Source organism: Bos grunniens, chromosome 16 (genome assembly GCF_055505025.1).
Source record: "Bos grunniens cultivar Pamir isolate PY7600 chromosome 16, Bosgru_T2T1.0, whole genome shotgun sequence".
In the NCBI taxonomy this organism is placed as follows: Eukaryota; Metazoa; Chordata; class Mammalia; order Artiodactyla; family Bovidae; genus Bos; species Bos grunniens.
In genome coordinates this window covers 26,596,485-26,608,792 of record NC_141180.1, presented here as the reverse complement: position 1 = coordinate 26,608,792, position 12,308 = coordinate 26,596,485, and the positions used below count along the sequence as shown (strand labels likewise).

General features: G+C 49.1%; 1 protein-coding gene and 2 pseudogenes across 3 annotated transcripts; all 3 read right to left on the bottom strand.

Annotated features, from left to right (window-relative positions):
- Positions 1–1,455: 1,455 nt before the first annotated feature.
- LOC147356384 (PRAME family member 15-like) lies at positions 1,456–4,381 on the bottom strand. The gene is made up of 3 exons (XM_086342458.1): positions 4,041–4,381; positions 2,997–3,569; positions 1,456–2,169 (listed from the first exon to the last, which is right to left on the bottom strand). The coding sequence occupies exons 1-3, from the start codon at positions 4,325–4,327 to the stop codon at positions 1,596–1,598; spliced, it is 1,434 nt and encodes a 477-aa protein (XP_086198584.1). The 5' UTR covers positions 4,328–4,381; the 3' UTR covers positions 1,456–1,595.
- Positions 4,382–5,695: 1,314 nt separating this feature from the next.
- Positions 5,696–7,301, bottom strand: LOC147356383 (PRAME family member 12 pseudogene; annotated as a pseudogene). The gene has a single exon (XR_015142723.1). The product of XR_015142723.1 is annotated as a PRAME family member 12 pseudogene (transcript).
- Positions 5,696–10,399, bottom strand: LOC147356382 (PRAME family member 12 pseudogene; annotated as a pseudogene). Its single transcript, XR_015142724.1, has 2 exons — positions 10,206–10,399; positions 5,696–9,494 (listed from the first exon to the last, which is right to left on the bottom strand). The product of XR_015142724.1 is annotated as a PRAME family member 12 pseudogene (transcript).
- Between the last annotated feature and the right edge of the window lie 1,909 nt (positions 10,400–12,308).

Here is a 12,308-nt window from a genome sequence, read left to right as displayed (position 1 = left end):
GCACCTGATCAGTCTATAGAGCTCTCATTGGATTGATCCCGCTTGGATCTTCACTTCTATCAGTCGATTCAGGGAGCAGAGGTTGATGGGGCGGCCGGGTAATGCAGGATCCTTTCTGCACTCACCATTCACTTCGCAAACGCTGACTGAATTCTACCATGAGAACTGAGATATAGACAGTCGTGCTTCCCTTGTGGCTCAGCTGGTAAAGCATCTGCCTGCCATGCCGGAGACCTGGGTTCCATCCCTGGGTTGGGAAGATCCCCCGGACAAGGGAATGGCAACCCACTGCAGTGTCCGTGCCTGGGGAATTCCATGCACAGAGGAGCCTGGTGGGCTAGAGTCCGTGGGGTTCCAAAGAGTCGGACATGACTGAGTGACTAAGCCAGGACACGCCCACACGCCAGCATGCCCTCACTTGCCCTAGTGCATGCCCCCGCCCTCCCATGCACACACATACACACACGCACACGCACACACACACACACACACACACACACACACACACACACAAAGGAGATGTTCCACACAGAATAAAGAAACTCTGAGAATAGTCAGGTTTTGTACCATGGACAGCACGGTGCTGTTTTTCTCTTTTTGAGTAAGTGACCTGAGATCATCGAGGCCTGAACTGAACACAGAGTAATACGTCAGGGAGGACAGCAGTAGATTTTCCACGGGTCTTTCTTTATTTCATTTGATTAATTTTTTTGGTGTAGATTTGCTTCTTAAGGTCCTATAATTTTCTTGCTATACCACATCATCAATAAGTGATATCTGTGCATGTATCCACTCTCATTTTAGATTTCCTTCCTCTTTGGTAACCTGGAGCATCTTCTTATTCTTGACAAGTTCTCTGCTTCAAAAACTTGTTTGTTTAACAGCGAAAGCATTCTGTGTTGGGACGTAGCCACTTAACAGGGTTGCCATAGTTTCAGGTGAAGGGCCAAGGGATTCAGTACAGATAACCCACGTACCCATTCTCCCCAGATCAGCCCTCCAATCCGGGCCGGCACAACTTTGAGCAGAGCTCCATGAGCGATAGGATAGGTTCCCGGTGGTTATCCAGTCCAAACACAGTGGTGTGTACACGACTTCCCTCAAGGCCCAACCATCCCTCCCACACACCCACGCCCCGCTCCTCCCCCCGCCCACCCCACACACACACACAAACCAGGAGTTCATATTCTAAGTCGTGAGTCCTTCCGTTTCTGCAAGTAAGTTCATTGGGGTCATTTCCTTTCGGATTCCACAAATGAGGGGTGTCACACGCGATTTCCCAACAATTTCTTGACAACTTTCTCCCCGGGAGTAACTCTAACACGTGGGTCTCCCACGTGGACCCACGCGGGTTCATATCAGATGCTAAAAACACGTGTACATGAATGTCCCATCCCCTCCCAGACTCTATAATTCCCCCCTGCCATCTTGCGCCACCGCCACGGCCCTCTGCCACCCTACTAACACGGTTCCTTTTCCCATTCGCGTTGAACAGATGTCCGAAACCCTGGGTCTGTGTTGCCTTCATGATGTCCCCCAGTTCTAGATTTCAGTTGCAAGGTGCACAGAAGAAAGCTTCTGATACAGGCCACCCCCTAGGCAGGGGCAGGACAGCTGTATACAATGGGCTCCATGTGATGGCATACATCCTCCCCACAGCGAGGACAGGGGCTGAGGCTTATCCAGATGATCCTGGGACGTCCCAAGTCTCTGAGAATCTCCAACAGCTGAGCCCGAAGCCGGGCAAGTCTCGCTTCCAGGAGAACACCCCGAGGTCTGTAAGTCTCCTGAGGGGCGGGATAACGCTCTTGCCTTAAACAGGGCAGCACAGCGGTGTGTCGCAGCAGCTTCTCCATGACGGCCGTGGACAGGAGGTTCCCACACAGGCTGACGGCCCTGAGCTGGGAGCAGCGGCTCAGGGCAGGCAGGAAGGCCTCCAGCTGGGAGTCCGTGATCCCACACGCGTCCAAGTCCACTTCCTGGAGGGTGGCTGCGACTTTCTCCAGCAGAACTTGGAGGAGCTCAGGCCGAAAGTCAGTCATGGGGACACCGCTGAGATCCAGGCTCTTGAGCTGACTGATGTCTGGGCTCTGGGACACGTGGGTCAAGTCTGATTCTGTAAGCCGGCACTTGGTTAGTGACAGGCTGTCCAAGGGGGACCTCAGGCACCTGGGGAGAAACCAAGCAATTAGTTCTTGGGAACCGGGTGCCAGGTTGCATACAGCTGATAGACAAAAGGTTGCTACAAAGACTGATATGAGTCTGACCATCCACTGAGGGTCAACATGCCGATTTGCCCCGTCTCATTCTAGTCTGAGGGCTCTCAGCCTCACTGTGGCACCGAATCCCTGCACAGTGTCTCAAAGACACTCTCTCCTCATCTATGGAGCGGAGTACCACGTGCTCCACTTCCTTCTGAGGACGAGTGAAGATCATGGCATCGCAAGAACATGCTGTGAGGAGAGCCATAGAGCACCTCCATCAAGTGTGGACATTGTTGAATATTAGCGTGAGAAGGAGATCGAAAAATGGTTTCGGGTAAGGCTTCCTTCAGCCCCAGGTGGAGCCCCAGATCCTACATCTCTGGCCAGGCCAGGCGCTAGGGAGACGTGCCTCAGGAACCAACTGTAGAGCACCACACCATCTCTTACAGACAGGGCCTTTACAACAGGGTTCACTGAGGGCACCGACCTGGGGAGCACAGAGCTTCTCTTCAGGGATGCTCTGATCTGATGTCGTTTCCCCACTTCAGCGTCCTGTTCGCTTCCCTATGTTTACCATGATAACATAGGTGCCTCCGAGTTAGGAGGAAATTACCGACTCTGGGAGGCCAACACCCCCAGATAATACTCCCTACCACCTCACGGGCCCCACTCGATCAGCTTCACCCCCTCCCTTGACTTGCGGGGTTGTGGGACACCACACCCCAGGACAGAGCACCGTGAGAGACGGTCCTTTGGACGTTCTAATGTTGCGTTTAAGGTTACCACACTCACCTGAGCATCTGGTCCAGGCAGCCTTCAAGGAAGGAAGGAGACTCCAGATGGAGGTCCCGGAGGTGGCCCAGCCTCCGGAACTGGGAGGTGATTTGCACAACGTGATCGTGCTCCTGCTTCTTGAAGGCAGACACGTGGACGTGGGAGAGATGGAGTCTCTGCAAGTTACTCATCTCACCCAGGAAAGGGGCGAGTGTGGCCAGGGTGGACAGACTCCAGGTGCAACTCACTTGCACCTCCTGGATACAGTCCAGCTGCACCATGCTCAGGACCGTCACGATCTTGTCCATTGGCATGGAGACGATCTTCAGCTTCTTGCAACATAGGTGGATGGAAGACTTTCTCTGCTCCACCCACCGAAGGAAGTAGGTGAGGAAGTTGTCCAGGGTCCTTTTCTTCAGGCACAGGTCTAGAAAAACCTTCAGTGGAGTCGAGGGCTGCCTCGTCATTGACCTGGGCTCAGCCACTGCTGCCATCCGTGAGCCTGAGCACCCATAACTGCTGGCTCCAGACCACATGCTCCAGAAGTTCTGGCCCGTCTTTCGTAAATCTAGCACCCGCAGTTTGCACCTCCTGGGAGAAGAAGGAAGAAGGAGATTGGTAATGATGTAGTACGATCCACACCGTCAGAAACAAACAAACAAACAGAAACCGAAAAAAAAAAAAACACAAAACCACAGCCTCCCATTGGGAAAACACACTGCCTACCTGTGCTGTAACTTAATCTTCCTGAGGTCACCAGCTGCCTTGCCCTCTTCCTTCTCTGCCTCACTTTCCTCCACCCCCCTTTGCCCTCTTTTCCTGCCTGACTGTCCACTCTAGTAAGTCCAAGCGTGATTGGGTGGGGGGAGCGGATATTCTAGAAGGCTCCCCTTCATTTAAGCCACCCTTCCGCTACCAGAAGGTATTTCTCATAGCCAACCAAGGCTTCTTCGTTGCTCTCTTGAGAACCCTCTGATCTATCCCGTTCCATCTACGTTCTCTCAGCCCAGCCGTCTTCCTTGGCACTGCCAGGATTTGACCAGGTTCCCATGACCGACTCACCTGGATCGAACCTTCTGGGCAAGCAGAACATCCAGTGCTTCCAGCACGGCTTGTAGGGGCCCCACATGAGGCAGGTCAATCAGGGCCCCCAGAGGCAGGCGGACAAAGGGCCAGGTTTGCACCATGGCTTTGAGGGTCTCAGTCCGATATCCGTCAAAGGCTTCCAGGAAGAGGGGCGGGAAGAGCTCCGTGGGCAGACTCTCCAGAGTAGAAACGTCCAGGTCTTCGGCCCTCAGCAAGTGCCTTCCCGCCAGGTCAAGGAGTCTGGGTGGGGTCGGGGCACTCATCCTGACTCTGCTCCAAGACGACTCCTGTGGAAGCTGCCAGAGATCAAGGGATCCGTTTTAGACAATGCAGGAGCACACCTTACACGGTCTCCCTTCCCTTCCATGCAAGCCACTCAGGGCCAAGGGCACTGCGCTAGCGGGGGTGCAAGTGAGGCTCGTAGCCGTAGGAACACTAGACAGGGCCCAGTGGGGGACAAAGTGCTATCTCTCTGCCCGCTTGGAACACGCGTCTCACTCGTACCGAGGAGCCAAACACGAATGCCGACTGTGTGCTCGATATGCATTTTAAACACCCTGCAAAGAAGGCAAATTCCAAACCGATGTGTTTCATGAATGACGTCTGCTCCCTAAAGACATTTAAAATGATTCCAGCTACATCACTGATGAAAATGTGATGAGATTCAGGTAAAACTACCTTGAGAGGCCAAATCAGACCCTGAAATGCGTTCTTGGGAAAGAAATGATTTTATTGAAAACTCTCCTTGCCATCCAGAGGCACACGCTACCCTTCACCATTAGCTCGCTTACCTTAAGCAAGGAAAGGACGTCCTCATCGGAGGCTAGTCACTTACTGCTCTGCTGTGGCTTGCAGGGCGCTCAGACGTCGACACTGCGGAGAACCCAGCTGTGACTCCAGAGCCAGAAAAGGACTTTGTATTCCCATCATCCCTCTGGCCCACTGCGAAGCCAATCAGAAACGGGCACCTGATCAGTCTATAGAGCTCTCATTGGATTGATCCCGCTTGGATCTTCACTTCTATCAGTCGATTCAGGGAGCAGAGGTTGATGGGGCGGCCGGGTAATGCAGGATCCTTTCTGCACTCACCATTCACTTCGCAAACGCTGACTGAATTCTACCATGAGAACTGAGATATAGACAGTCGTGCTTCCCTTGTGGCTCAGCTGGTAAAGCATCTGCCTGCCATGCCGGAGACCTGGGTTCCATCCCTGGGTTGGGAAGATCCCCCGGACAAGGGAATGGCAACCCACTGCAGTGTCCGTGCCTGGGGAATTCCATGCACAGAGGAGCCTGGTGGGCTAGAGTCCGTGGGGTTCCAAAGAGTCGGACATGACTGAGTGACTAAGCCAGGACACGCCCACACGCCAGCATGCCCTCACTTGCCCTAGTGCATGCCCCCGCCCTCCCATGCACACACATACACACACGCACACGCACACACACACACACACACACACACACACACACACACACAAAGGAGATGTTCCACACAGAATAAAGAAACTCTGAGAATAGTCAGGTTTTGTACCATGGACAGCACGGTGCTGTTTTTCTCTTTTTGAGTACGTGACCTGAGATCATCGAGGCCTGAACTGAACACAGAGTAATACGTCAGGGAGGACAGCAGTAGATTTTCCACGGGTCTTTCTTTATTTCATTTGATTAATTTTTTTGGTGTAGATTTGCTTCTTAAGGTCCTATAATTTTCTTGCTATACCACATCATCAATAAGTGATATCTGTGCATGTATCCACTCTCATTTTAGATTTCCTTCCTCTTTGGTAACCTGGAGCATCTTCTTATTCTCGACAAGTTCTCTGCTTCAAAAATTTGTTTGTTTAACAGCGAAAGCATTCTGTGTTGGGACGTAGCCACTTAACAGGGTTGCCATAGTTTCAGGTGAAGGGCCAAGGGATTCAGTATAGATAACCCACGTACCCATTCTCCCCAGATCAGCCCTCCAATCCGGGCCGGCACAACTTTGAGCAGAGCTCCATGAGCGATAGGATAGGTTCCCGGTGGTTATCCAGTCCAAACACAGTGGTGTGTACACGACTTCCCTCAAGGCCCAACCATCCCTCCCACACACCCATGCCCCGCTCCTCCCCCCGCCCACCCCACACACACACACAAACCAGGAGTTCATATTCTAAGTCGTGAGTCCTTCCGTTTCTGCAAGTAAGTTCATTGGGGTCATTTCCTTTCGGATTCCACAAATGAGGGGTGTCACACGCGATTTCCCAACAATTTCTTGACAACTTTCTCCCCGGGAGTAACTCTAACACGTGGGTCTCCCACGTGGACCCACGCGGGTTCATATCAGATGCTAAAAACACGTGTACATGAATGTCCCATCCCCTCCCAGACTCTATAATTCCCCCCTGCCATCTTTCGCCACCGCCACGGCCCTCTGCCACCCTACTAACACGGTTCCTTTTCCCATTCGCATTGAACAGATGTCCGAAACCCTGGGTCTGTGTTGCCTTCATGATGTCCCCCAGTTCTAGATTTCAGTTGCAAGGTGCACAGAAGAAAGCTTCTGATACAGGCCACCCCCTAGGCAGGGGCAGGACAGCTGTATACAATGGGCTCCATGTGATGGCATACATCCTCCCCACAGCGAGGACAGGGGCTGAGGCTTATCCAGATGATCCTGGGATGTCCCAAGTCTCTGAGAATCTCCAACAGCTGAGCCCGAAGCCGGGCAAGTCTCGCTTCCAGGAGAACACCCTGAGGTCTGTAACTCTCCTGAGGGGCGGGATAACGCTCTTGCCTTAAACAGGGCAGCACAGCGGTGTGTCGCAGCAGCTTCTCCATGACGGCCGTGGACAGGAGGTTCCCACACAAGCTGACGGCCCTGAGCTGGGAGCAGCGGCTCAGGGCAGGCAGGAAGGCCTCCAGCTATGAGTCCGTGATCCCACACTCGTCCAAGTCCACTTCCTGGAGGGTGGCTGCGACTTTCTCCAGCAGAACTTGGAGGAGCTCAGGCCGAAAGTCAGTCATGGGGACACCGCTGAGATCCAGGCTCTTGAGCTGACTGATGTCTGGGCTCTGGGACACGTGGGTCAAGTCTGATTCTGTAAGCCGGCACTTGGTTATTGACAGGCTGTCCAAGGGGGACCTCAGGCACCTGGGGAGAAACCAAGCAATTTGCTCTTGGGAACTGGGGTGCGAATTGCATACAGTTGATAAACAAATGGTTTCTATAGGGCTAAGCGTTGTCTGTTCATCCATTTTGAGGATTAATACACTGATGTGCCAGTCTCATTCTAGTCTGAGCCTTGTCAACCTCACTGTTGAACTGAGTCACTTCATAGTACCAGAAAGACACTCTGTCCTCATCTATCAAGAAGATTACAACATTTCCCACTTCCCTCTGAATGTAAATGATGATCATGGAATCACTAGAACATTCTATGAAAAGATCCATAAAGTGTCTGCATCAAGTATGGAAATCACTGAATATATTAGTGTGGGGAGATGAGATCTCAAAATAGTTTAAGGTAAGGCTTTGTTCACGCCAGTGTGGAGCTCCAGATCCTATCTGGCCAGGTGATGCTGTAGCGAGACATACATAAGGAACCAACTTACATAAGATCCCAGTGATGCCAGTCTAAAGGGCTCACTGACATTTCTCCATGGTATGCAAGCTTTCTATCAGTGTTTATGATCCTTTTCTCTCAGCTCAATTAACATACTCTCCAGAACCATTCTTCTATATATGGATTAACTTATCCAGAGCACAATACATCCTTTTACACAGAGAGAATTTAGAACAGATTCACTATGTGCACAAACCTTGGGAGCATCAGAGCATGCTCTGATCTGATGTAGTTTCCTAACTTCAATGTCATTTCTAATTACCCTATTTTTACCATTTTGACATAGACACCTTCAAGGTAGGAGGAAATTGCAAACTCTGGGATGCAAGCATCCCAGTCATTACTCCATACCTTCCAAGCAGGGTGTCTCACAAGAGCCAGTAGACCACTTTAACCTCCTATTTTGATTTGTGTGGTTCGGGATCACCACACTCTAGGAAAGAGCAACAGAGGAGTCTGTGCTTTTGACATCTAATGTTATGTTCAATGTAACCCAGCCAGTGGTGCACACTCACCTGAGCATCTGGTCCAGGCAGCCTTCAAGGAAGGAGGGAGACTCCAGATGGAGATCCCGGAGGTGGTCCAGCCTCAGAAACTGAGAGGTAATTTGCACAATGTGGTGCTCTTCCTGCTTCTTGAAGGCAGACACCTGGATGGGGAGGAGAACGAATCTCTGCAAATTACACATCTCACCCAGGAAAGGAGCCAGTGTGGCCAGGGTGGACAGATTCCAGGTGCAACTCACTTGCACCTCCTGGATACAGTCCAGCTGCACCATGCTCAGGTCCTTCACAATATTGTCCATTGGCATTGAAATAATCTTCAGCTTCTTACAACACAGGTGGATGGAAGATTTTCTCTGTTCCACCCACCCAAGGAAGTAGGTGAGGAAGTTGTCCAGGGTCTTTTCCTTCAGGCAAAGGTTTATAAAAACCTTCAATGGAGCCAAGTGCAACTTTGTTGTTGACCTGGGCTCAGTCCCTGGTGCCATTCGTGAACCTGAGCACCCATAACTGCTGGCTCCAGACCACAAGCTCCAAAAGTTCTGGCTTGTGTTTTGTAAATCTAGCACCGACAGTTTGCACCTCCTGGGAGAAGGAGATTGATGAGGATGCATTAAAAGGTACACAGGGTACAAAAAAAAAAAAAGCCTCACAAATTGACAGAAGACTGCCCACCTGTGTTGTCACATTCCTGACATCACCAGCTGCCTTGCCTTCTTCCCTCTCTGCCTTACTTTCCTCCATCTCCCTTTCCCCTCTTATCCTTTCTGATTCTGCACTTCTAGTAACTCTAACCATGACTGGGAAGAGTTGCGGAATATTCTTTCAGGATCCTCTTCTTTGAAGGCACTCTTATGCTTTCAGAAAACATTTCCCTTAGTGAGCCAAGGCTTCTTCATTGCTATCTTCAGAACCCTCTGAAGATGTCGTTACTTCACCCCAGGTGTCTCCCCTGAGACACCCAGGATTTTACCAGATTACCCGGAATCAGACTCACCTGGATCGAACCTTCTGGGCAAGCAGAACATCAAGTGCTTCCAGCACAGCTTGTAGGGGCCCCACATGAGGCAGGTCAATCAGGGCCCCAGAGGCAGGTGGACAAAGGGCCAGGTTTGCACCATGGCTTTCAGGGTCTCAACAAGTCTTCCAAGGAAGGATTCCAGGAAGAGTGGTGGGGAGAGCTCCATGGGCAGACTCTCCAGAGTAGAAAAGTCCAAGTCATTGGCCCTCAATGACTTGAGGTGCCTTCCCGCCAGATCAACGAGTCTGGGTGGGGTCTGGACACTCATCCTGACTCTGCTCCAAAATGACTCCTGTTGAAGCTGCCAGGGAGCAAGGGATCAATTTTAGACAATGCAGAAGCACACATTAGAATGTCTCCCTACTCTTCCAAGGAATCCACTCAGGGCCAAGGTCATCTATCTAGCAGTAGAACAAGAGAGGCACTTAGCCATATTACACTAGGCAGGGCTCAGTGGAGACAAAGTGATGACTCTTTCTGTATTTTGAATATACATTTTACTAGTACTGAGGAGGCAAAGGCAACCACTAGCCCATTTGGGTCCATCTACTGCTTTTCTTACTCATTTGCACCTAGAAATGAATGCATACTACAGTGCAAGAAAACTGACTCCATCTTTATATGGGGGAAATATTCTGACCATCACTATGGGAAGAGGAGAGTCATGTGGATCCACACAGCCTCCACTGTCAGTTATTCCTAAGATGAATGCCATTTGTATACTAATATGTATTTTAAATTTCATGAAATAAAATTCCAAACTGATATATTTCACCAAAAATATCTGCTTGGTATAGACATTTAAAGTGATACCAGCTAAATCACAACTCACAGTGTTTGAGATTCAGGCAAAACTACCCTGAGAGGCAAAACCAAAACCTGAAATGTGTTCATAGGAGAGAAATGATTCTTTTTGAAAACCCTGCCTACCATCCAGAGACACATGCCTCCCTTCAACATTAGCTAGCCATAAGTAAGAAAAGGACATCCTTATCTGAGGGTGGTAACTTACTGCTCTGCTGTGGCTGGTGGAGCATTCAGACCTCAAACTCTGTGGAGAACCTAGCTCGTGTCAGAACCAGAAAAGTCTACACCTCTTCTCCAGTGCATGAGGCTTTTAAGGGCCATTCTATTCCCATCATCTCTATGTCCCACTACTAACCCAATCAGAGAGGGACATCTGATTAGATTATAGAGCTCCCACTGTATTGGTCTTGACTGGATCTTCATTTTTTCTGTAGGTTAGTTCATTGCATCTTATATACATTCAGGAAGGAGAAAATGATCAGGTATCTGGGTAATCAAGGACCTATTCACTTCCTAAACATTGACTGAATTTTACCAATATGAACAGGTAAACTCTTGGGAGTCAGACAAGAAAGGATTGTTGGTTGCTAACATTGAATACAAAAAGAAACAAAAGTTCAAAGTATCATTATTGGGGGAATTTTGGTGAAGTCAAAATTAGCAAAATATCCCGGAATTAAAATAGCTTCTTTTGTGTATGGTGTTAGAAAGTGTTCTAGTTTCATTCTTTTACAAGTGGTTGACCAGTTTTCCCAGCACCACTTGTTAAAGAGATTGTCTTTTCTCCACTGTATATTCTTGCCTCCTTTGTCAAAGATAAGGTGTTCATAGGTGTGTGGGTTTATCTCTGGGCTTTCTATTTTGTTCCATTGATCTATATTTCTGTCTTTGTGCCAGTACCATACTCTCTTGGCAAAACCAATACAATATTGTAAAGTAAAATAAATAAATAATAATAAAATAAAATAAAATGGCTTCATGAAAATGGTGATGTTGTTCCCAAATAAAACAAAATGCACTCATCCATGTATCAGCTTGTCACTCAGGTGTTATGTAGGAAACACAGGAGACTGTCAGCGTGTTCAGGCAGCAAGGAAGAGCTGTCCAGGATATGGTTGGTTTTCCAGCCTTAAGCCACATCTTCTCTGAAGGTGGACAGGTCATGACACTTCTCAGAAGTAAGAGTGGGTCTGGACAGGTTGGAGTTGGGCGTTTCTAAAGGGACCATGTGAATGATAAACAACAATGTAAAATTAAAGATTCTCTTACTTTTTGGAAACAGAGAAATTTAAAGATGTTATTCAAGGTGATATTAAGATAGTAAAAGAAGGCTCCCCTAGTGACTCAGAGTAAAGAATCCCCCTGCAGATTCAGGAGACACTGCCTTGATTTTTGATCCAGGACGATACTACATGCTCCAGGGCAACTGAGCCCAGGAGTCACAACTACTGAGCCTGTGCTCTACAAGAGAAGCCACAATGAGAAGCCTGGGCACCACAAGGAAGAGTAGCTCCCTCTCACCACAACTAGAGAAAGGCCTGCGCAGCAGTGAAGAACAAGGCAACCAAAAATCAGGAAAATAAATTTTTTTTTAAAAAGGAGAATGGCTCAGAGGAGTCACTCTCAACTTCAGTTCAATTCAGTTTAGTCGCTCAGTCATGTCCCACACTTTGTGACCCCATGGACTGCAGCACGCCAGGCCTCCCTGTCCATCACCAACTCCCTGAGATTTCTCAACTCATGTCCATTGAGTGGGTGATGCCATCCAACCATCTCATCCTCTGTCATCCCCTTCTCCTCCCATCTTCAATCTTTCCCAGCATCAGGGTCTTTTCAAATGAGTCAGCTCTTCACATCAGGTGGCCAAAGTATTGGAATTTCAGCTTCGACATCAGTCCTTCCAATGAATATTCAGGACTGATTTCCTTTAGGATTGACTGGTTGGATCTCCTTGCAGTCTAAGGGACTCTCAAGAGTCTCTCCAATACCACAGTTCAAAAGCATCAGTTCTTCAGCAATGAGCCTTCCATAAGGTCCAACTCTCACATCAATACATGACTATGGGAAAAACCGTAGCTTTGACTATGTGCATCTTTGCTGGTAAAATGGTGTCTCTGCTTTTTAATATGCTGTCTAGATTTGTCATAGCATTCCTTCCAAGGAGCAAACACCTTTTAATTTCATGGCTGCAGTCACCATCTGTAAGGATTTGGAAGTCCAAGAAAATAAAATCTGTCACCACTTCCACTTTTTCCCATTCTGTTTGTCATGAAGTGATGGGATTGGATTCCAGGAACTAGTTTTTTTA